Consider the following 23,353-nt stretch of genomic DNA (forward strand, 5'->3'; position numbering starts at 1 on the left):
TGGTCTGGTACATCACACACACAACACACACCACAGCCACACACACACCGCAGCACCACCACGTCACACACCACTACACACACACACACACATCAACACAAAAACACACATCGATATTTGATATGCTCTGAACATGTCTTTGTCCCACACCAGTTGGCTCTCTTCCCTGACCACTGTCCTGTTTCGGCTCAGTCCTCATCCTCACCAGCCACAGACATGCACCACTATTTCTCCCTCACATCGTTCTCCTCAGCTCACCCTCCTTTGCGTCCTCCTCCCTCCTCCCTCTCTTTCTCATTTCCCATCTTTATCTCAGCCCGCTCAATAATAGATGTTAATAAATCCTGTTCACTCTTCTTGGCCTCTCGATCATCCACTGGTTCATTTACTTCCCAGTTCATTTCCTCTCACTGTACCGACGGTGGAGAGAGCCAGGTTTCTCTGTCTGTGTTTTGCCCTGCTTACTCATTCACATTCATCAGCCAGCCAGAAGGAGCTCTGTGACAAATTACATGGCTCAATCTGCCACACCAGTTCAACCCACTGCGCATACAAGACACACACATGTAGTGGTACAGCACACACATATCAGTAAATAGAAACACACACAAGCCCATACCTGTGAACACACGGCACGCGACGGCACGCACACACACACACACAGCACACAACACACACACACACACACACACACACACAGACACACACACACACACACACGACACACACACACCACACACACACAAACACACACTCCGACAGAGAAACAGTATTTACATTTTAGTTCATTTAGCAGACTCATCTCTGATGTGACTTACAGTTAGTGCATCATCTTAAGACAACCACATATCTCAAGTCATAGTAAGTACACTTTTCCTCAATAATGTAGCTATCAGAAAAGTCAGAGCTGGGGGGGGGGGTCAAGTGCAAGGTGTTGGTTTCAGGATTTTTTGGGGGGGGGGCAAGGTGAGAGAGGGGGATTATTTAAGATACTCTTTGAAGGGGTAGGGTTTCAGGTGTTTTTTCGGAAGCGGCAGGGACTCTGCTGTCCCATCTTTCAGGGGCGAGAGCTGGTAACTATTGGGTGCACGGACAGAGAGAGAGTCTTGGACTGGGCTGCAGGAGGGCTGCCCTCCCGTGGGGTTAGGAGGACCAAGAGACCATGAGTGGCAGAACGGAGTGGTGGCGTGGGAGCTGCCCTCCCACATGCTTGGGTGAGCTGGTTTTATTCTGTTCTGTATTGTGAATGTACTGGTCTGGTTGTATTGATACGGTCATCAGTTGGGCTTCTTACTGTTCGCCTTCATGAAATAAACAGCACATACTTACACGTTTCCCAGCCTTCACTAAGGTAAGCTGCGTCCATCTCTTAGAGGCATTGGAGGCCAGCAGTTTAGTTGACCACGGCTGAGTCCCAATGACACCGTAATCCTTACATAGTGCACTGGGACCTGGTCAAAAGTAGAGCACTATTAGGGAATATATTGCCATTTTGGGATGCGGCCTAGGACACTAAGTCACAGTCTTCACAGGGAAGCTTTAGAAGCAGGACATGGGTTATGAGTGGTGAAGGGCTCTCCCAATATAACTGGAGGTCCATCGTAGTTGTCCTTAGTATTCCGTAACCTTCAGCCCTGTGTGCAGTCATAAGTAGGCATACTCACATTTACCTATACTGTACGGAAGAGACACACATTTCAATTCAATTCAATAGATCTTTATTGTCTGAGAAGGGAAATTCACAATGAAATGGAAGAGAAAGGGAGAATGGGAGTTTGAGATTATGGAGAATCAATACCATTTTATACCTCTGATTCAGAGGGGTTGGGTTAAATGCGGAAGACACATTTCAGTTGAAGGCATCTGTTGTAAAACTGACTAGGTATCCCCCTTTCCATCTGTGTTTTTGTGTGTGTGTGAATGCATGTGTGTGCACATGCTTCTCAGATTAGATGTATTTCAATTGATTGATTAACTCAACCACACATACTGTAGCCTTCCACACAAGTAATCTAGACACTTCACTAAATATTGACTATTCCTCGGGCTGACAAGGACATCATGCAACATGTTTTGATGTTACCAAACTTAAAAGGTGTTTTGCCTCCTTTAATATTTTAGATATGCTGCTCAATAAAACATGATGATCAGCAAGTTCCCAGATGAATACTAATAAGTATGTTTATTGCAGATGAGGAGGAGCACACCAGGGCTGTGTGTGTGTGTGTGTGTGTGTGTGTGTGTGTGTGTGTGTGTGTGTGTGTGTGTGTGTGTGTGTGTGTGTGTGTGTGTGTGTGTGTGTGTGTGTGTGTGTGTGTGTGTGTGTGTGTGTGTGCGTGTGTGTGCTTGCTGTGTGCAGTGCGTGTGTGTGAGTGCGTGCGTGCGTGCGTGCGTGCGTGCGTGCGTGCGTGCGTGCGTGCGTGCGCACCACTTTGTTGCCAGCGGAGCAGGAGCTCATGTATTATTCAGACTTTTCTGACTGACCGGGCCGGGTTGCCAGGTTGTGTTGTGACAGGGGGGTTAGATCCTGATTGAGGGTGTGATTGAGGCCAAACCACAGCATGGCAAACAGTGTCGCTATCACAATCACACTCTATTGGCCTGTAGTACAATGCTTTAGTCTATAGCAGTAACACAGTAGCATAAGCTGTCTACTAACAGCCTCCCACCATCAACATTATAGTTATCAACTCTACTCTGTGCAGATGGAACTATAGCTATATGTCACAGAAAAACATGCACAGTATAATTATAATGTTTGTGCGTGTTGTAGGTTTGAATACAGTAACAATGGGCTGGGGAGACCGGGGGTCAACATACCACCATCAGAGATCAACAATGGGTCTAAATATGAGGTTACAAATCCTAGGGTGAGTTGGGCTATTTCTGAGAGAGTATATGGTCTCCCTGCCTTGCGACCATCTCTCTTGAGAGCACCAGTCATAAATCAAACTAACCCGTCTTTGTTATCTCCCGGTTATGGGTCTGGACTGTCTGGAATAGGCTCCTCTCTGCATTAGGGACGTGACAGGCTTGGTAAATAGAAGGCAGAGGAAAGAGGACCCTCTCATACAGTACCTAGCGAGCCGGAGAAGCTTTGATAGCGGTTGTGTCCCAAATGGCAGCCTATTCCCTATGTGGTGCATTCTTTTTTGACCAGAGCCCTGTGGGCCCTGATCAAAAGAAGTCCACTATATAGGGAATAGGGTGCCATTTGGGACGCACATTAAGATAACGTTTAAACGGCCTATGCTTCCAGGCCTTTGCATGGTATTGGAATACATAATGGACTGAAGGAAACGAGTGTATAGGGATGTGTGATGCTGAGTATTGGTATATGATGGAGTTAAGAGGGGGTACTATTCTATCAGTACAGTGTTTGAGATTGTGGACGTGTGCTGGTACCCTCATAATACTATTCTTTCTCATAATACTATTATTTCTCATAATGCTATTATTTCTCATAATGCTATTCTTTCTCATAATACTATTCTTTCTCATAATACTATTATTTCTCATAATACTGTTCTTTCTCATAATGCTATTCTTTCTCACAATACTATTCTTTCTCTTAATGCTATTCTTTCTCCTTGATCATACTTATCTTCTTTGATTTATTTCTATATTTTATTTTCTCCATATGTACATACAGTATTACAGTATATGTAGTAGTTTTCCTACCTCTCCCTGGCTCTGTCGCCCATCTCTTCACTCCCCACGTTTGGAACTTGGTTTCCATAGATACCGAGGCAGCACCATGGTGATACGATAGCTTCAACACCTGGGTCATATGGGTAGCATTGAGAATCAGTGTGTGTGTGTGTGTGTGTGTGTGTGTGTGTGTGTGTGTGTGTGTGTGTGTGTGTGTGTGTGTGTGTGTGTGTGTGTGTGTGTGTGTGTGTATGACTGATTGTGTGGGTTGGTGGTGTGTTTCCAAAGCGTAGATAAGCCAGGCACCCCAGCTGCTTTCCTGTGTGTGGGTTGTCCGACCTAAGGTGAGGCACATCTAAAGGTGTAGCAGCTCAGTGAGACTAAGAATAAGGCTAAGAATCTGACTAATACTAAGAATAAGGACAGAATAAATAGCCTTTTCGTAGTCAATAGTCGTAACTGACTTGTAGAACAGATTCACGAGGAATGAAGATACTATTTGGAAGAACTGCAAATAGTGAGTCTTAATGACTGTAGGTCTAACACTGTTCTGTCTGTCTTTTCAGCTCCTTTTAACATCCTCTCTTTTTCTTCTCTCTCTTTCACTTTCTCCCCAACACTCCTCCATACACAGAGTTTTTCATCTATACTCTAAGAAAAATAAAGAGGGTTCTTCGGGACTCCCGAGTGGCGCAGCGGACTAAGGCCCTGCATCGCCGTGCTTGAGGCATCACTACAGACCTGGATTAGATCCCAGGCTGTGTCACAGCCGGCCGTGACCGGGAGACCCATGAGGCGGCACACAATTGGCCCAGCGTCGTTCTGGGTTAGGGGAGGGTTTGGCCGGTCGGTATTTCCTTGTCCCATCGTGCTCTAGCGACTCCTTGTGGCGGACCGGGCACCTGCAAGCTGACTTTGGGCTGCCGGGTTAAGCGAGCAGTGTGTCAAGAAGCAGTGCGGCTTGGCAGGGTCGTGTTTCGGAGGATGCATGGCTCTCGACATTCGCCTCTCCCGAGTCTGTAGGGGAGTTGCAGCTATGGGACAAGATTGTAACTACGAATTGGATACCACGAAATTGGGGAGAAAAAGGGGTAAAAGTATACAAAAAAGGTTATTTGGCTGTTCCCACAGGAGAACCCTTTTTGGCTCCAGGTTAAACCCTTTTGGGTTCCATGTTGAACCCTCTGTGGAAAGAGTTCTATATGGAACCCAAAATGGTTCTACCTGGAACCAAAAGGGTTCCATCTGGAACCAAATAGGGTTCTTCAAAGGGTTATACTGTGGGGACAGCCGAAGAACCCTTTCAGGTTCTAGATAGATCCTTTTTTTCTACAAGTTTATGTTTCATTCTCTTTTGTCTCTTTCATATCAGTCCTTTCTTCCTTCCCGCTAACCACTGGGTAGCCTTTGAAAAACAAGCTATGAAGAAATATCTTATTATTCTTCTCATGTAAAACAACGGCTTTGCTAGCTAGCGCTTTGGTGCTACCGCCTGCCTGCCTTTGTGCTAACTAACGCAGTATTCACCAGTGGTGAGCGTAGAACTAACCCCCCCCGGCCGGTGTATTGATGTGTTCACAATATTCATGTTTAACTGTGTCAATAAAACAAGGTGGGAAAGGAGCAGAGGGAAATGAATTAGCTCCCGCTGGTCTCCGCTGAGTCTCTCTCTCTCTCTGTCTCGCTGTCTCTCTCTTTCTCTCTCTCTCTCTCTCTCTCTCTCTCTCTCTCTCTCTCTCTCTCTCAAATAATGTAACAGTGTGACATGGTTCTCCCCCAGGTAGCTTCTAATATCTAGTTGCTACATTGCCTTCCTATGGGGCCTGGCTGGTTAGAGTAAAGTTGTCAGGTTTTTGAACATATGAAAACGTCAGAGGCTTTTTGATTCTTTGTCTGTCATCCATCTCTCTATCTTTCTCTTGCTGCAGACCTCTCAGATGTGGCTTAGCGTCACCTCAGAATCAACACAATAACTGCTGCATGTTTCTGTTGTGTTGTCCATGGAAATAGAGACACCTCGTCAGTATGTCTTCTTGCATTTGATGTGTGTGTGGCAGGCTCAGTCATGCTGGCACAATTAGAGCAAGTTTCTCGACAGACAAGAGGTGCCATTAGTCCTCAACCTGTCTGCTACACACACACACGCACACACACACACACACACACACACACACACACACACACCACACACACACACACACACACACACACACACACACACACACACACACACACACACACACACACACACACCACGCAGCACAGCACACAACGCGCACAATAGACTGACACAAACACGCATACAGACACACACGAACATACACACACTGACACAAACACACACACACACAGCATTATGAGGTTAATAAAGCAATCTAGTTAAACCAGGCGAGTGACAAACACAGTGCAGGAAGTTGATTAAGGCGTGATGAGTTTTAATGGATGCAAGACAAGGTTGTAAGGTTCCTCCCTGACTCATAAACAGCCTATTGCAGCTCCTGGGCCTTAGTGTTTGTGCCTCAATATGCTAAGCAGGGAACCTCAGGAGAAATGGTAGACAGACCTGCAGACACACACACACACACACACACACACACACTCAGACATGCATACTTGCACGCACACACACATTCTTTCTAATAATTCTCCCTCCCTCTCTCTCACACGCTCTCTCTCTCTCTTTCTGTCTTTCTCCCTCTCTCCCTCCATCTCTGTAGGTGTCCTAGTGATCCTGGCTGTGCCAGTGGACCTGGTGTCTTCTACCCAGGAGCTGTACCCCAGCCGGACCCCCCAGGACCCTGTCTCCATGGCAGCACCCCACAGCAGCCCCCTTAACCCGCTCTCGGCCCTGGCCCCCCCAGACTGGCAGCAGGAGGGCTCCAGCAGCGGGGACTCTTGGTCCCCACAGGGAGGGGCAATGCCCACGGGCATCATCCAGCCCACCGCATCCCACAGCTCTTGGGGCTGGCATCTAAACCACAACACCAGCCTGGGACACATTGTCACACCACCCAGTAGAGACAGCCTCATTCAAGCTGCAGCTACTGTCAGTCCTAACACTGTGAGCTCTGTGGGAGTTAACCAAGACCCTGGCCTTAGCTCTGCCAGCCCCAGCCCAGTCAAGCAGGCCCACTCCCCCAGCTCTAGTGCTCTCAACCAAGGCCACAGCTCCAGCTCTCTCAGTGCAGAACAGGGCCTTATGCCCAACTCGTTCAGTGTAAATAAAGCCCGTAGCCCAGATACTGTCAGTGTTAACCAGGGCAACAGCCCTCCTAGCCCTACCAACTCTGGTGGCCCGCATAGTGAGGTGGCTCCAGACTCTGGGTCTGCCCTGGCTCCTCCTGTGCCCAGCCCACTCACAGAGAGAGGGCATACTCTTGACCCGGAGCTTGGTGGTCTCCCGTCCCCCACACACACGGATGCTCCCCTGGTGGGGAATGACGAGGAGGCCACAGACCCCAGTCAGCAGGACTTCACCACTGAGCTGCAGCCTTCCTCCCTCTCCTCCTCCTCCTCTTCCTCAGTGGATGCTGCATTAGATCAGACCCTCAGGGAGCATGTTGAAGCCACGCCCGAGCTGTCCCGACCCCACGCCATCACCCTACGGGAGGTGCACCCCATGGTCAACGAAAGGCCCACCAGGGAGCTCAAAACAGAGGGGCCTACCTCTCCAAAAGAAAGCCCACCAGACAAGCCCCCCTCCCCGGCCCCCACCTCTCAATCTCCCCCCTCCCTGACCCATGCCAGTCTGGCCCCAAAGTCCAGCCCTGTCTCCACCAATGGTACCATAACCAATGACACCACAGCCCAGGAGACTGGCAGCGGCGGGGGACCCCCTCTCCCCCCTCAGGGTACAACAACAGACGATGCCCCCCATGGCCCACAAAGCCCACTTGGGAATGGCACTTTTCATAACGGCAGTGTGGAGGGCAGCCCTAGCAAGAACCCCTCCTCCCAGTGGAACAGCTCGTCCCCTACGGAGCCGCCCTCCACGGCCAGTGGGAACTTTCTGAACCGCCTGGTTCCCGCCACCACCAGGGACCCCTGGGGTCCAGGCAACGGCTCTGGCCCCGCTATGGACTCGCCGCTGTCCCGCGCCACCATCTGCCTGAGCAAGATGGACATCATGTGGATCGTGTTGGCTATCAGTGTGCCTGTGACCTCATGCTGTGAGTATCAAATAGCAACCTGATGAAGGCTCTGGTGACAAGAGGTTAGAGAAATTGTGTTTGTGTCAGTAGGAGGCTAACCAACACTTTTCGGCGGCTGAGATCACTTTCATACCGACCACCGTATCCACTGAAACACTGTGATACATAATGAAAGACCTTGGATTGATGTATTAGAGGTTATATCATCCCCCTCTCTCCCTCCCCCTCCAGCTGTCCTGCTGACTGTGTGCTGTATGAGGAGGAAGAAGAAGTCTTCAAGCCAGGAGAACAACCTGAGCTACTGGAACAATGCCATCACCATGGACTACTTCAACAGGCACGCGGTGGAGCTGCCTCGTGAGATCACGTCCCTAGACAACGCTGAGGTACACCTATTCCTGATGTCACTGACAATCTTATTATAAAGCCCAAAGAGGTATTCTTGTAGGAAATGAGAAATGTTTCACTTCAGTGGAAGGGCCTGTATGTAAGTTACAGCCCCCTAATCTGGCACCAAATTGCTCTACAATGGATAATGGACATTTGGTCAAATTGACATAATCTGTGTGATGGCATAGACTAGAGTTTAGAAATAAGGGATTTTCTAAATATACAGCCTATGTTTGTACAGGCATTACAGATGTGGGCTCCTCCAATCCTCCAAGTTAGGCTCCTCAACTAGATGTTCTTCAGAATTCACTAATGATACAAAACATGTAAATAAGTGAGCAGTGTTGTTGCCAAGTAGCTAGAGTACTTTAGTAGATGCGAGGTCAACATGTTGGTTACAGTGGACTATATATGTGGACTATAGTGCCCTCTGCTGTAAGATTACAGCCAAAATTTAAACTAATCATTTTGGGGTCATTTTAAACCGTTAGATTATCCGTTGTATTGTTCAGGGATGGGCAACTGGGTGGGTGGTGCTTAGGGCCCACAAAACACTGTATGTGTGGGTATAGATGTGGGTAGCAGACCCGCAAGCCACTGCGGCCCCACTTGATGATTACAGATTTTTTTTGTGGCCCTCATCAAAGTTGCTTATCCTTGGTGTAGTCTATCGCATTTCAATTCACTCTACGGACCTATTTTTGTTGCTATGAAATCAGCATGTCTCATCGGCTCTCCACATCATTTCTCATCTGCATACTGACCACACCTCTATTTCTGATTTGTCCTCTCTTTCTGCTCACTCCATTGCTCTCTCTCCATCAATGCCTCCTCCCGTGGTGCAGGAGGGGAATGCCGAGGTTGGAACGTGTTTAGGGTGTTCGTGGTGACACACAGGTGTTGTCTTGCATCCCTATTTTATTCCTCACACTGTAGCGCTGCCTCGTCCCTCCCTTCCTCCCTCAATCTTTGTCTTACCTTATAATTCCCCTAAAGTGCCTCTAGCTTTGCTGATGCTGTTACAATACAGATGAATCGTGAATTGACTTATCTATATGGCTGTTACGGTCAATATCTATTGTTGCCAAAATAGCCTTTTCCCAGTGCATCCTAGTGTATCTTCGATACAATAGTTCAAGTACTATATACAGTGACGTGTTAATGTTAGGGTTTGGGGTATTGCCATCTAGAATGTACCTCTTCCCGTCCCCTCTCTTTCTGTAAGGCTCGTTCTTCTGAATCACTTTTTCTGCTTATTCTCCCCCACCCCCCGTTCTGTCTTTTTAGCTGAGTCACTGCCACCATTTCTCTCTCTCCCTCTCAACTCTCCTCTGTCTCTCTCTCCCTCTCCCACTCCTCCCTCCCTCTGCTGTGTTGCTGTGTTCTGCTGAGTCTCCCCTTCCCTTCTTTACTTATTTTCTCTGTTGTGTAGCCTGTTCAACTCCCCTCCCTCTTTCCCTCTATTTTTGTCTCTCTGTGTTCTTTCTGCTAGCTTAATCAGTCAGCCATCTTTTGTCCTCACCTTTCTACTACATACGATTCAGACCCCAAGCCCAGAGAATTGTTTGTGTCTCCTAAGTAACAAAACACTCTGTCCTGAATCTCACTGGCCTTTGTGTGTTGTGTGTTTTGTATGTGCGTGCATGTGTGTGTGCGTGTCTGTGTGCGTGTGTTTCTGGAGCAGGAGACGTTCCTACCTCCTAATGGAGACTACAGCGACAGCGGGGTGGTGCTGGTTAACCCTTTCTGCCAGGAGACCCTGTTCATCAACAGAGAGAAGGCCTGTGACATCTAGAGCGGACAGATGCTGGTCTGGTGGCCATGTCCTGATACCACCAGTACAAGACTGTCAAAAATAAAAGTCTGACTTTCAAAATAAATGTCCCCCTGCCCTTTTCTCCCTTTCGTTGTCATTTTTATACATGTGGTTAACTTCAGAGACACCCACTTTATACTGTATATTATGAATACATAAACGAGACTAAGAGAAGAGCTAAAAACAGAAACTATTTACTATGAGGGTTTGCCTGCATATTTTTCTGATGTACATTTTCTACAAAAGCTTAATTGTGATAATGGTTTTTATGTCTTTATAATCTATGGAGTATGTGTGATTTGCGTTATGTTACAGTGGCTTGATGGTGAGAGCATTGTGGACATGGCCACTTGAATTCTGCTTTAGAGAAAATACATTATGTAAGAACGTTATGTTTCATTTTCTTAAAAATCAAACCCAAAATACTTACTGAAAAGCCTGTTGAACTTGAATTCTGCACCTACGTACTTGAGGGGATACGGTGGTTTAGGGCAAGGTTTGTGAGGCCAGGTTTTAGTAGAGAGTGCCCAAAGGGTATAGGGTTGTATCTGAATAGACCAAATGGACTTTCTCCCTCGCGTGTCACCAGCCTCTCTGTTGAGGGACCACGTACATGTCTTAACTCCCTTTGTCAAGCTGTCTGTGTGTGTGTGTGTGTGTGTGTGTGTGTGTGTGTGTGTGTGTGTGTGTGTGTGTGTGTGTGTGTGTGTGTGTGTGTGTGTGTGTGGTGTGTTGTGGTTGTGTGTGTGTGTGTTTGGGGGTGGGTGTGTGTGTGTGGTTGTGGTGGTGGGGGGTGTGTTTGTTTGTTTTTGTGTGTGTATCTCTTGTTGTTGTCTGTATGGATTGTGTTATGGAGTGGGTTCTGGTTTTGGCAGTCAATGATGTTTGTTTAACGTTAGCCCTCTCTAACCCTAAATATTTTGAGACCAAACATATCATAATCTCCCTCCATAAGTACAGTATTTGTCCATGAGAGTAAATTGTGTTTATTACTGTAATGTACAGATACTGAATGATATTTGATTTAATTTCTGGATGTAAAAATAAAAAATGCCGTAGAAATCATGACCAATGAAAATACTGAGATAATATTTTATCCTGAATATTTACTGTGAGCACATACAGTGGCAGAGTTGAATCAAACATACATATTTTGTTTCATTATCAAATCGATTTGTGTATCATGCTTTACTTTTGCTTTGTCACATGTTTGTAGTTGCTAAATGCTGCCTTTTGTTACCGCCTCTGCTTGTCACATTGTGTGAAACGCTGATCTGTTAAATCATACTACCCTGTGTTTGAAAATTTTGTTGAATTATCGTTTTGTTGAATATGTTATCAATCTACTGGATGTGCACTGAGTATACCAAACATTAGGAACACCTTCCTAATATTAAGGTGCACCCCTCCCCCCTTTGCCCTCAGAAGACACTCAATACGTCAGGGCATGGACTCTACAAGGTGTCGAAAGCGTTCCACAGGGATGCTGGCCAATGTTGACTCCAATGCTTCCCACAGTTGTGTCAAGTTGGCTGGATGTCGTCTGGTTGGTGGACCATTCTTGATACACACAGGAAACTGTTGAGTGTGGAAAAACCCAGCAGTTCTTTGCAGTTCTTGTTGCAGTTCTTGATACAAACTGGTGCGCCTGGCCCCTACTACCAAACCCTGTTCAAAGGCACTTACATTTTTGTACTGCCCATTCACCCTCTGAGTGACACACATACCCCATCCATGACTCAATTGTCTCAAGGCTTAAAAATCATAATTTAACCTGTCTCTTCCCCTTCATCTACACTGATTGAAGTGGATTTAACAAGTGACATCAGTAAGGGATCATAGCTTTCACCTGGATACACCTGGCCAGTCTATGTTATGGAAAGAGCAGGAGTTCATAATGTTTTGTATACTCGGTGTTGCTGCAACGGGCATGAGGTGCCATACCAGAGAATGGGTATTTTGCTAAATGTAGAATGGAGAGGAGGGGCAGTATCTTGTGTCCAGCGTCATGTATTTTTTGTATCGTAACATACACTGTCATTTTTACTGCTGAGCAATAAAAGAGAAAAGCTTTGAACATTCTCTGTGTCTTACTGACTATTCATCAATTTTACTTCTTCCACTCATCCATGAAGACTGGTTTAGTTACATATTAACTGCATAGTAGCTGCATAGTACTCCTGAGAAATTGTGCCACTGCCAATTGGTATTTTATATGATCAACCTTCTACGCTACACAAGGCTATCTTAATTTTAATTGTTCATTAACTAAAAAATGAGAGAAGAATCATTACCACTTGCTGCAGATAGATGTACATTAAACCTCTGGGACAAAGCAATGTGTCAGTGCCTTGCTGAGTCCAGCTAAACCATTGACTAGAATGTTCTCTGTTCATCTCTGCTGGATCTGGCTAGTGGCCATTCTATACATGGCCTCACTGTTATTGGATAAAGCCTACACTTTGCTAATGCTTAACTGGAGAGCTTCACTACCTGGGGTGCATTGATGACCTACCGCTTACTCCTAATAAATAAGCTAATATTCAATGTAATTTGTTGTCATTGTTTGACTATTATGTAAGAGGTTTCAACTACCCTAGGATGGGACCATGTAGGCCCTTTACACAAAATATACTGGTGGGCCTGGATGTGTGTTGGGTCATTGTCCTGCCCAATAGTCATAGTAGGCCTAAGAGAGGAAAGCTGCTCTATGGACAGCCCAGTCCCATGCTAAGCCCATAGTTTCACACGGTGGCATCACGCCTGTAGAAAGCACACAATATATAAAGCGAAGATTATCATTGAATGGAGAGCAGGAATAAGTATGTTTTCATCGAAGGTCGCATCCAGGCTCCCACAATACTTCTACTGTAAAGACTTGGAATGTTGGCTTTGAGAAAACAAGTAAACGCATTAATAAAATAAAGATTTGTTTAAGTGTTGCTCTCTGGTTCCATGATCAACTGGTCAATGATCAATACAATCAATTGATCAGTGAGGACCACACTACTAACAGTAGACCTCATGGTGTGGTATCAGATTACTACCATGCTACTGTGATAGGGCGATAAAAAAGACATGCAATTTCATTGGTTAAAGTTTTTTTTATTTGCAGTTAATTGGTTCTTCAGCATGTCCATTATGTTTCTGCTCATGTTCATCCGGGGCATCCTGGAAAGTATGTATTGGCTGTACATCCGGTTTGCCTGTCAAATAGCAGTGAGCGAGCGCAGCCCCCAAAGATTGGTAATGTGGCACATTGAAAGACAGGCGGTCAGACAGTAGCTACATTTTCTTTTTCACGCTAGGAGGGAAATTGTTTGATTGCTCTGGTCGAATAACAATTTAATCCCTCCCATTCAACTGAGTTATAGAGACGTTGTGAAATTTACGATTGTCCTTGCATAGCGTTTGTTTCTGAAAGAAGATGGCGGATGTAGAGACTTGTGGTGCTGCTCCGGAGAAGAGCCTGGATGATTTCTTTGCCAAGAGGGATAAAAAGAAGAAGAAAGAAAAGGGAGGCAAGGGAAAAGAAGCTCCAGCTGGGCCCACACCAATTGTCTTGAAAAAGAACAAGAAGGAAAAGGAGAAGTCGGGCACGAAAAACGAAAATCAAGATGCGCAGCCGGAGAAGGTAATGTTAGCTAGCGCCGCGCTAATACTAGTTAGCCAGCAAGCTACTTGCTACTACTAGCCAAGTCAATATGTTTGCTAGCTAGTTTGCCTGATAACGATGATGACTCATGCCATGACTGTTTGGTAATACACAATGGCTGGCTAGTTATTACACCGGCCTCACACATGATTTATGGAGAGAAATATCTACGTTTTAGTTAGCTAACTAGCCAGTTGGTTAGCTACTTAAAAGAGCAATCCAATAATTGAGTTCGCTAGCTAGCTAACTTAGCTAGACTGCAAACTCACGATGTATTCCAGACGGCGGGCAGACATTTCTCGATGACTTTAGGCCGCGCCAGTGTCGGCTTTCTCGATTGATCAAAGATCGCTAACTGGCAAATGTTAGTGTGGCTAGCATGTTCTCGACAGGTGAAAACTGGCACACATTGGATTATATGACTGGCGTAACGTTAGTTAGCTAGCCAGCAACATGGCTCGTGAATAATTACAATATTATTGGAAAATGTAGCCAGCCTTGTAGTAACATGCGTCATGACGAATGTAAATATAACTAGCTTGCTAATTGATTTTGACATCTGTCAAATTGGAAGACGAGTAACGTTAACGTACTAGCTATTTGGCCTCATTCGCTAGATGCTTAGGCCTGCAATATTCGTCTGAGGGTTCAGATGGTTGGGCCTGGGAAATGGGGACTGGACTACAGCTGTTAAACTTAGAACCTTTCTTTGTGCAGACAAAAGCACAGAAAGAGTAGAACCTACTGGCGATAACGTTACTAGTAGCTAGCATTTTATGCAGGTAACATGGTTCTGAGGTTGACACGTTCCAGCAATGTTGTAATAACGTTTTGAGACTATGCCAAGTTAGGGCGTGGCCTGTATCAAGATCCAAGTTTCTATTTTATTTGTCCCCTTTACAAACGTTCCTTTTCATGGCCAAGTTTGCATGATCAATTGAGATTGATATGACACAAATGTATGAGTCCTTGGGGTGCTTTGGCAAATTCACTCTGGCCATCTACTCCAATTTCAGAGCACTCTTGTCTGAGTGTGCCCGAGTGCATAATAACTGATGAATTTAAGAACGCACAACACCTGTTGAATATGGCCGGTGTCAGCAAAAAAGCGTAATTCAATTGTTGCCAGCAGCACAGTTAGTCACCAATGCTCTGAATAACGTGAAAACAGCCTAACCAGCTCTGCAAGGGCAAGTAAAATAGTCCGTGAGGTGTCCTCATTTGTGTCTGGAAGTAGCTAGCCAAAGTTAACCATTTAGCTTGGGTGCTTGACTGCCGTTGTGAGGTCTGAACACTGCTCAAACCTACTCCTCAGCCAGAGTGTCCAGTGTACGCTCTGGAGTGACACGTTGTGAATTTACAAACAATCTGACCACGCTCTGAATGTATGAATGCCCAGGGCGCACTCTGGCACTCAAGATTGAATTTGGATTGCTAAACCATCAGTCAGTGGGTTGTGTAACTGATGAGCGTTGCTCTGTCTGCAGGAGGATGAGGAGTGGAAGGAGTTTGAGGCGAAGGAGGTGGACTACAGCGGACTCAGACTGCAGGCTCTCCAGATAAGGTAAGGCTGAACATTTTTAGGGGGGTTGCATTCATTCAGTGGGCTGAAAAGTAGGCACTACACTAATGACATGTTAAACTTTTGTACTAGTTGCATGTTTTTGTTGACTGTTTTCTCTGGTGGTTGTGGCAGTGATGAGAAGGAGGAAGAGGAGTATGAGGAAGAGGTCGGTGAAGATGGAGAGATCATCCTGGTCAGTGGAGACAAAATGTCTGGGCCTTGGAACAAGTCTGGTGCCCCGCCACCTGCCGCTGCCTCTGTTGGTGGGTATACCTCACTCCGCGCTGTGTATTAATTCCACACCCTTAATTGTAGTATTAAAGTGTTACTCCCATACAGACACTGTAGTTTTGGCAATTCATGTGGACTACTAATGAGCCTTGCCCCCGTTTTCACTGACTGGTTCTCTTCTCTGTTCTTTGTCTCTACAGAGGTGGAAGAGGTGCCTGAGTCAAAGCCTTCTGGGGTGTACCGCCCCCCAGGGGCCCGACTGACCACCACCAAGCGTGGCCCCAATCAGGGGCCCCCTGAGATCTTCAGCGACACACAGTTCCCCTCACTCGGGGCCGGCTCCAAGCATGTTGAGACACGCAGGTCAGTGCACCTCTAAATATCACTCATCTTACACACATGCATAGGTGGGCACACACAGTGTAGAAATGTCTTAGTTTGTATAATTAATATATCCAATGCTCGGGTTTCAGAGACAGGGAGATGGAGAAGACCTTTGAGGTGGTGAAGCACAAGAACCGTGGCCGAGAGGAAGGCGGCAGTGGGGCCTCCCTGCAGCAGTTGGAGCTCGGTAACCAGTACGCCATCTTGGGGGACAAGTAGCACACCCCAACCCCCCCTCCCCTCCCCCGCCCATCCAGCGTGGTCTTGCCCAGCCGCCAGAGGGAGCTGAACTACAGCTGTGTGTATCTAACTACAGCGCAGTCCTGACAACGAATGCTGGCTGTCTCTTATACACATCTATGTGTGTATAAGAGACAGGCGCAGTCCTGACAACGAATGCTGGCGCTGCTGCCACCACCACACTGGACCTTCTCTCCCTCACACCACAGTACAATACATACATTATACATACAAACACACTCTCATACACCTCACACAGTGAACATATAAACTAATCTACATGCATTATATACAGTACATACACAAAGCACCTGGTTGGCAAAACTGAAGGACTACATCCAAAAGTGCTGTGGCAAGTGATTAACTGAAACAAAAAAATATAAAATCTATATGATACACCCATATGAACGACACTGCAGCATCAACAACAGCAAACGACAACGTACGGTTGTCTTTTGTGGATTGTTTTCAGAGCAGCAGTTGTGTGGTAAAACTTCTCTCTGGACTTCAACTTGCTTTGATTATAAAGCCACAGAGGATCGAAGAAGATGAAAAAAATAGTGCGAGATGAATTTACGAACTGTTGTTGCGAATAGATCTATTTTTTTGCGAGATCGTTATAACCCAAACTGCACATGGTTGGTTGGTGTGTTTGAGTTATGGTTTGGGCACTTGAGGGGAGACTACCTCAGTCACATAGCTGTGGTGACCATGTTGAGCGGGCTTTGGCTCTTGGTGGTGAGGGGGGCAAACACCAGGCCTGCAGACGAGAAGACCACCAGGCTCTTTCACTTAGAAACTTGGAGATTTTGTTTTCCTCAAGAATGGGACTCCTGCAAAGATCTGTGGACACAGGAGAGAAGTTATGGTCCTCATTTAGAATGACTATTTAAAAGTGGCCTTACTGTAAAGAGCGAGAGAGGGAAACTGCTTCGTTCTCTAGAGAGAAACTTGCTCGTTGTCTCATGGTATGTTGCCAACCTCCTGGATCTCGCAACTTAAAGAGAAACCAACCTCCTTTCCTCTTCAAGAATGTAGTGCTGAGTTGTAGTTTGTCAGAAGATTATACTGACTAACTGTCCTTCATATCCACTGTTTGACTTGCGCCCCATCTCTTTTAAAATTTGATTATTAACATTGGCAAACCGTTATTAAAGCTCCTCCTTTCTAATCTGAAGTCATTCCTTTGGTAGATGTTTTGACTTTTTACAGGATTCTGGGGATTCGGTCCTTTGTTTTACTTTGAGGGCTTTGTTTCCACCAGTGTTCATGAACTTACATCATTGTGTAGAGGTGGGACATGAAAAATAGACTGACGTTGTTACAGGTGCAAAGAGATACTAGCTACAGCGTCCCAAAAATGACCCTTCTGTACCCAATGCCTGTAATTGACCACAGTAAGTATGGCCTGTCATACTGCTGTCCATTTGAGTACATATGTTTGCGTTCGCCTATATTCATTGAATTGCTTCAGTGCAAGACATTCAAGTTTACCCTATTCTGCAGAATGGAACTCAACCCTCTTTCTCCATCTTCCCCATAGAGTTAGTTGCCCTCAAAGCTCCTTCTCCAAATATGAGGTATTGTTTCTGTACTTATTGAAATCTTTAGAGCAGATCTATGACATGTAATCCTGGTCCTGGAGAGCTTCGGTCAGTGCCTGATATCTTTCCGCTTGGGCTCCAAACCACCTGACCACTGTCTCCTCTCATGAACCGATGCAGTAAAATAAAAAGGTCAGGTGGTTTAGTTTAGAATAACCATGTTTGCATTTCCTTAGGTTGAACAGAGGGTTAGAACTAAGAATTGTTGGAGTTGTGTTCACATATTTCTGTTGAAGTCATTTGAAATGTAATGGAACTTAAAATTTGCAAATGGATGGCCAGAGTTGTGGAGGGCACTGTAGCACACAAAGCATCCTGTGGACCCCTGCCTAAACGTTGTGGGTGGAAGTAGTGAACATTTCTACTGAGAACTGTTAATCGAAGACTAGTTTAACACAAAATAAACAGTGATCTTTGTGATGGGTGTCTTGTCTGAGTTCTTAACTTAAAAGTGACTGTTTATTTCACGGGTAGGCTAGATGTTCACGTAAAAGGCCACACGGAGAAACTGTTCTGCATTAGAATTAGTAACAGGTAAGTATTACGTTTCAGTAGGCACAATAATGCACACTGATAAATTATCTTTCAGAGCACCATCGGGGGTTGAGCCTTAAATGTAATTGCAGTTTAAAAGCTGATAGTGTACACTACTTTAGATACAGTTGTATCTAAAGTGGTGTTTTGAGGTCTTTAACTATCTTAAGTAATTTAATTTGTTTTTGAGGGTTCATCTCACCAGCTGTGATTTGTTACCTGAATCGGTATGTTACTTAACGTAGCAGGTTAGGAGAAGGAGGTTACGGTTGGAAAGCTGTGCTCTATCTAGCCACAACTGTACCTAGCCAAAGACTGCTACAGGTGCAAACGATAAGTAAATCTCTGGCTGTGTCAAAGTTGACATCAAATGCTTAATTAACTTAATTCCCCCAATGGGTGCGTTTGAGTGGTAAACAGGAAGTCAATGAGTGAAGTTGGGGGAGATACAGACCACCAGTGGATGCTGGTGGGAGGAGCTACTGGAATGGCGTAAATGAAAAGGTATCAAACATGAAACCACGTTTGACTCCGTACCATTAATTCCATTCCAGCCATTACAATGAGCTCGTCCTCCCATCAGCCTCAATGAGAAGGATCAGACTACATGTACATGAGTTCACTTAAATTACCTTGTAAACACCATGTCAAGCAGTCAATTGCACTTGATATTGACCCTACGACTGGTGTCTGGGGTACTTGCTCATTAAGGTTCTGTTTCTCGGACACAGATAATGCCTCTAAAATTGCAAGCGTAGAAATCCCCTACAATAACCCATATGTAGCCAACAATATGTATTACATTTTACTCACACGTAATAAACAATCAACAAATGACTTGTTGCGGATAAAAAATCCGTGCGTGATGACGTACTGTACACAAAATAAAAATCTAAAGTTCAATGTGTTTACATCACATTTTCAACTGTACCGATAGTTGTCTCAAAAAATGTAATAGCAAATGTGCCTACTCTGGTCTTGGCACGTCCACTAGCCAACAGCTCGCAGCTACAGTGCGAGTAGGCTGTGTGGGTATGGGTAGGCTAGTCTACATCAGCCTTTCTTGAAGATCAGTCTGCGACACACAGGATGCAGCCCTGTCGTTCAGCAGCAGATGATGCAATGTTTGCCATTCCCACTCGCCATCACTCACCGTTGTCATCAAATGGCCATAAGTTGTGACTGAGCTCAATTGTCATGAAACGCATATACAGCGATTAATTTCTCTCTTTTTCATACAAAGTTATAACGAGGAGCGCCCACAATGTGTTTTGAGTGTGGAAGTGCTTAGTAATGAGTCTCTCATAACGAACAAATTAATAAAACGACACGTCCTGACCAAACATCCACAGCATGATGGTAAACCCACGGAGTTATTTCAGAACAGGGCAAAATTATTCAGGAAACTGCTTCGACAGTGGAAAAGTAAGTCAGCTAGCAAGGTATTGTTGTAATTTTATAACAGGTGATGATAAGCAGAAATAAGTACTAGCTACCTCTCATAGTAGTAGATGTGAGTTTATCTCTCAAACAATCCCCTGGCCTTGTACACAGCTAATGGCTAACATTCACCAAAGTAAGCTAGCTACTGATAGTGCAACCCTAGTAACAGTACAGATGAAAATGAAAAATGATCAGGCCTACGGTACATCTTACTGTAGAAAAAATTGTTGAAAACTAGTCTAGGTTGGAACTGTTGCTGTTGATTGTTATTCTTAACCGGAACAAACTGATTGAAGCAAGATGCTTTTTGAGGCAAACACACTCACACAGTTCTGGGTTGCTCATCTACAGCAGGAAGTGGTCTCCTGCCTGACTGAGAAAGCAGTAGATGTTCTGGTCCGATTTGGCGCCACATAGCTATGCGAGTCAGGGTTCTCAACTCTGACATACTTAAAAAACAAGTACAGAAACAGTTTCAAGGCTGAGCATGACCTCAGTGTTGTACTGTCTAAAACAGAGCCCAGAATAGACATGCTCTCATTAGGACTGCGTGTGTGTGTTTTCTGGTCTTTATCTGTGCAATGTGATTAATCAGTTTATTCCAGTTCAGAATAAAAATATGTATTGTATTTTAACAGCAACAGTTCCAACCTAGACTTTCAACAATAATTTATACAGTAAGATGATCATTTTTCATCTGTACTGTTACTTAGGGTTGCACTATCAAAAAGCCTGTGTGTGTTCTGTTATTCATCTGTGTGATGTGATCAATCTGTTTATTCCAGTTCAGAATGAAAATGATTTACTGTATTTTAACAGCAAGAGTTCCAACCTAGACAGATATGTAAGAATGTTTTTAATGGGGGGAAATAAACATTAATAGATATTTATATGGAAATTTAATTTCATTGTTATTTGTTTTTGTCTATATTACTATACATACATATCGGTACATTTCATTGCCCTTATGCCTAAAACATATTTTCCTAAGCTTGGGTCCCAGGAAAACACAGCATTTCTCATTTGGGTCCCAGGCTGAATACGTTTAAGAACCCCTGGTCTGCATGATGAGATTATAATGAGAGTGAGACTATTTTATTTGTCAAACGGCGGTCAAGCATCGGTCATCATGTCACCAGAATAAGACCTTATGTATTTATTGGAAAGAAGCATCAAGCTCATCACGTGCACTTTCACCACCCTGTGAAGTTCATTATCATTTATTTCACTGCCATTTCTCACATAATTCATTTTACAAACTCAAGTTGAGTTCCCTTCTCTATATGCATGCTGAAAGTCAGTAGTTAACTTGTTCTCTGAAAAATAGCATTGTATTTGGTCAAACACAATTCTCTCCATTAGTTTAGTAAGAACAGGCAGCAAACTGATTGGTCAGCTGTTAGAGGCAACAAAGGGTGCGTTACTATTTTTAGGTAGTGGAAATTATTTAGCTTCCTTCCATGCCTGTGGACACACACTCCTTTAGGCTTTGGTTAAAGACATAGCAAATAGGGGTGGCAATACAGTCTGTTACCTCTATAGTTTCCCATCAAAGTTGTCTATACCTGGTGGCTCATCATTATTGATGGTTAACAATAGTTTTTCCACCTCTCCCACACTAACTTGACCAAATACAAAACAGCAATCCTTCTCTTTTATTATTAGATATTTTATGCAAAAATCTATGGTTCACTGTTCAATGTTGTCATTTCCACTTTACCAGTGAAATAGTCATTGAAATGAATGGCAATAGCGAAAGGTGCTGTTATAAATGACCCATCAACTTCAATGAACGATGGAGATGAATTGGGTTTTCTGGCCAGGATATGATTTATTTGTTTATTTAAACAAATAAATAGACATCACTTGATTTATATACATGCATAAGTGGGCACACATACAGTACAGTACATACAGATTGTAGAAACATATTATTGTTTGTTTAATTAATATATCCAATGCTTGGGTTTCAAGGACAGGGAGATGGAGAAGACCTTTGAGGTGGTGAAGCACAAGAACCGTTGCCGAGAAGAAGGCGGCAGCGGGGCTTCCCTACAGCAGTTGGAGCTACGTAGTGGCACATTTATGACATCAGTAAGACCACATATTTTCACCCCAACACTCTTTATTGGTCTCCTTTTGTTGTCTCCTCAACTTCATGACTACTGACCACAAAGAACTTGACTGGTTTAGTGTAGGTCCTTTCTCCCATCAGTATCCATAAGAGGAGGCAAAAGCGTTGTTTATACCTGGCTCTACCATGCATCCTGTGCAGGGCCAGCCCTAGGCATAAGCGACCGCTTAACGCCCTGTGGCCACTAGGGCAAACAATTGGGCAAAAGATCAGAATTTGGCTGCCTGTGTAAACACAGACTACTCGTCTACACTGTCTAAAAATATGGGCACAATCAGAATGTGGACAGGATCAGGACAAAGGACCCATGTTAGAACCAGGTATAAACTAGGCCAAAGAGTATTGACCCTGACCAACAACAATTAGTTTTTTGTATTTTAGGAACTCAGTCGGTGTCTCAACTTACTGTTTAGAGTAAGAATAGTAGGTGCAATTTATAATTTTGGTTATGTCAGTCATTGACAGTCACTCAATTAGCCCATGTCAGCTAACATTTTCTAGATTGTCAAATTAGTCTAGCCAGCTATCTAAACTTGTAGTAATAATGGTTGCATTACCGACCGGGCAAGCAAGGGCACGTACCCAGGCGGCCCCCATTGATTTTGTTAGACACTTTAACTCAGATAGCATATTAACATGGCATAAGTCATGGCAAAATGGGTAGAATTGCAGGAAATTATCTTCAAAACTGAAAAACTGTCTCTCCACCCTATGGCAAAATTGGTATAATTTCAGGAAATCAGCTGTCAAACTGCATATTTTTCTCTTCACCCTATGGTAAATGAGTAAAATTATATGAAATTAGTGATACAATACAAAATGTGTAGAATAGCAGAAAACTTGCTTTAAAACGGCCACATTTTCATAACGCCCCATTGCAAAATTGTAGAATTGCAAGAAATTAACTATTAAATGTATTTTTCTTCTCTCCGCCCAACAAAATATCGCTTAGGGCCCCAAAAGGCTAGGGCCAGCCCTGATCCTGTCTTGATCTTGCCTACATTCTGAATGTGCCCACATTTTCAGAAATGCGTCTACACATGGTATTCTAATGTGTCTTTTATCCGTCCATTGTGTCCACATTGTGACCAGATTTCTTGGTCTCTCCCTGTACGCAAATTATTTCACGGATATTATTTCAAAATAATATTTATTTGTTTATTTTAAGATGCATATTGATACCATAAGTCAGTAGTGCCACCTGTCAATGACTTTAGGGGATGGTTTCACTGTCCAAATCTGTCTACACTTGTAAGGTTGCGTTTACACAGGCAGACCAATTCTGATATTTTTTCCACTAATTGGTCTTTTGACCAATCACATAGATCGTTTCACATCAGATCTTCTTCAGAGCTGATCTGATTGGTCAAAAGACCAATTAATGAAAAAATATCAGAATTTGGATGCCTGTGTAAACACAACCTTACAAGTGTAGACAGATCTGGACAGTGAAACCATTTAAATCATAATTATCCCAATTATTGGCAAAATATCTGATTGGACAAAAGACCAATAATTGGGCAAAATATCAGAATTTGGCTGCCTGTGTAAACACG

At 44.4% G+C, this 23,353-nt stretch overlaps 2 protein-coding genes across 3 annotated transcripts in view; both read left to right on the forward strand.

Annotated features, from left to right (window-relative positions):
- LOC111953819 (transmembrane protein 108) overlaps positions 1-10,729 on the forward strand; it is a 72,181-nt gene extending 61,452 nt beyond the window's left edge. For both annotated transcript variants that reach the window (XM_023973328.2, XM_023973329.2), the window contains exons 3-5: positions 6,369-7,820; positions 8,034-8,188; positions 9,877-10,729. In XM_023973328.2, the coding sequence (XP_023829096.1) occupies positions 6,369-7,820; positions 8,034-8,188; positions 9,877-9,987 (1,718 nt within the window). In that variant the 3' untranslated portion in view covers positions 9,988-10,729. The remainder of the gene's footprint in view (positions 1-6,368; positions 7,821-8,033; positions 8,189-9,876) is intronic.
- A 2,466-nt stretch (positions 10,730-13,195) lies between these two features.
- On the forward strand, positions 13,196-16,145 carry LOC111953418 (protein CDV3 homolog). Its single transcript, XM_023972670.3, has 5 exons — positions 13,196-13,642; positions 15,151-15,227; positions 15,360-15,490; positions 15,659-15,821; positions 15,932-16,145. Exons 1-5 carry the CDS (start codon positions 13,436-13,438, stop codon positions 16,059-16,061), a joined length of 708 nt encoding a protein of 235 aa, XP_023828438.1. The 5' UTR covers positions 13,196-13,435; the 3' UTR covers positions 16,062-16,145.
- The last annotated feature ends 7,208 nt before the right edge of the window (positions 16,146-23,353 follow it).

The sequence above is a fragment of the Salvelinus sp. IW2-2015 genome, linkage group LG27 (genome assembly GCF_002910315.2).
Source record: "Salvelinus sp. IW2-2015 linkage group LG27, ASM291031v2, whole genome shotgun sequence".
Classification (NCBI taxonomy): Eukaryota; Metazoa; Chordata; class Actinopteri; order Salmoniformes; family Salmonidae; genus Salvelinus; species Salvelinus sp. IW2-2015.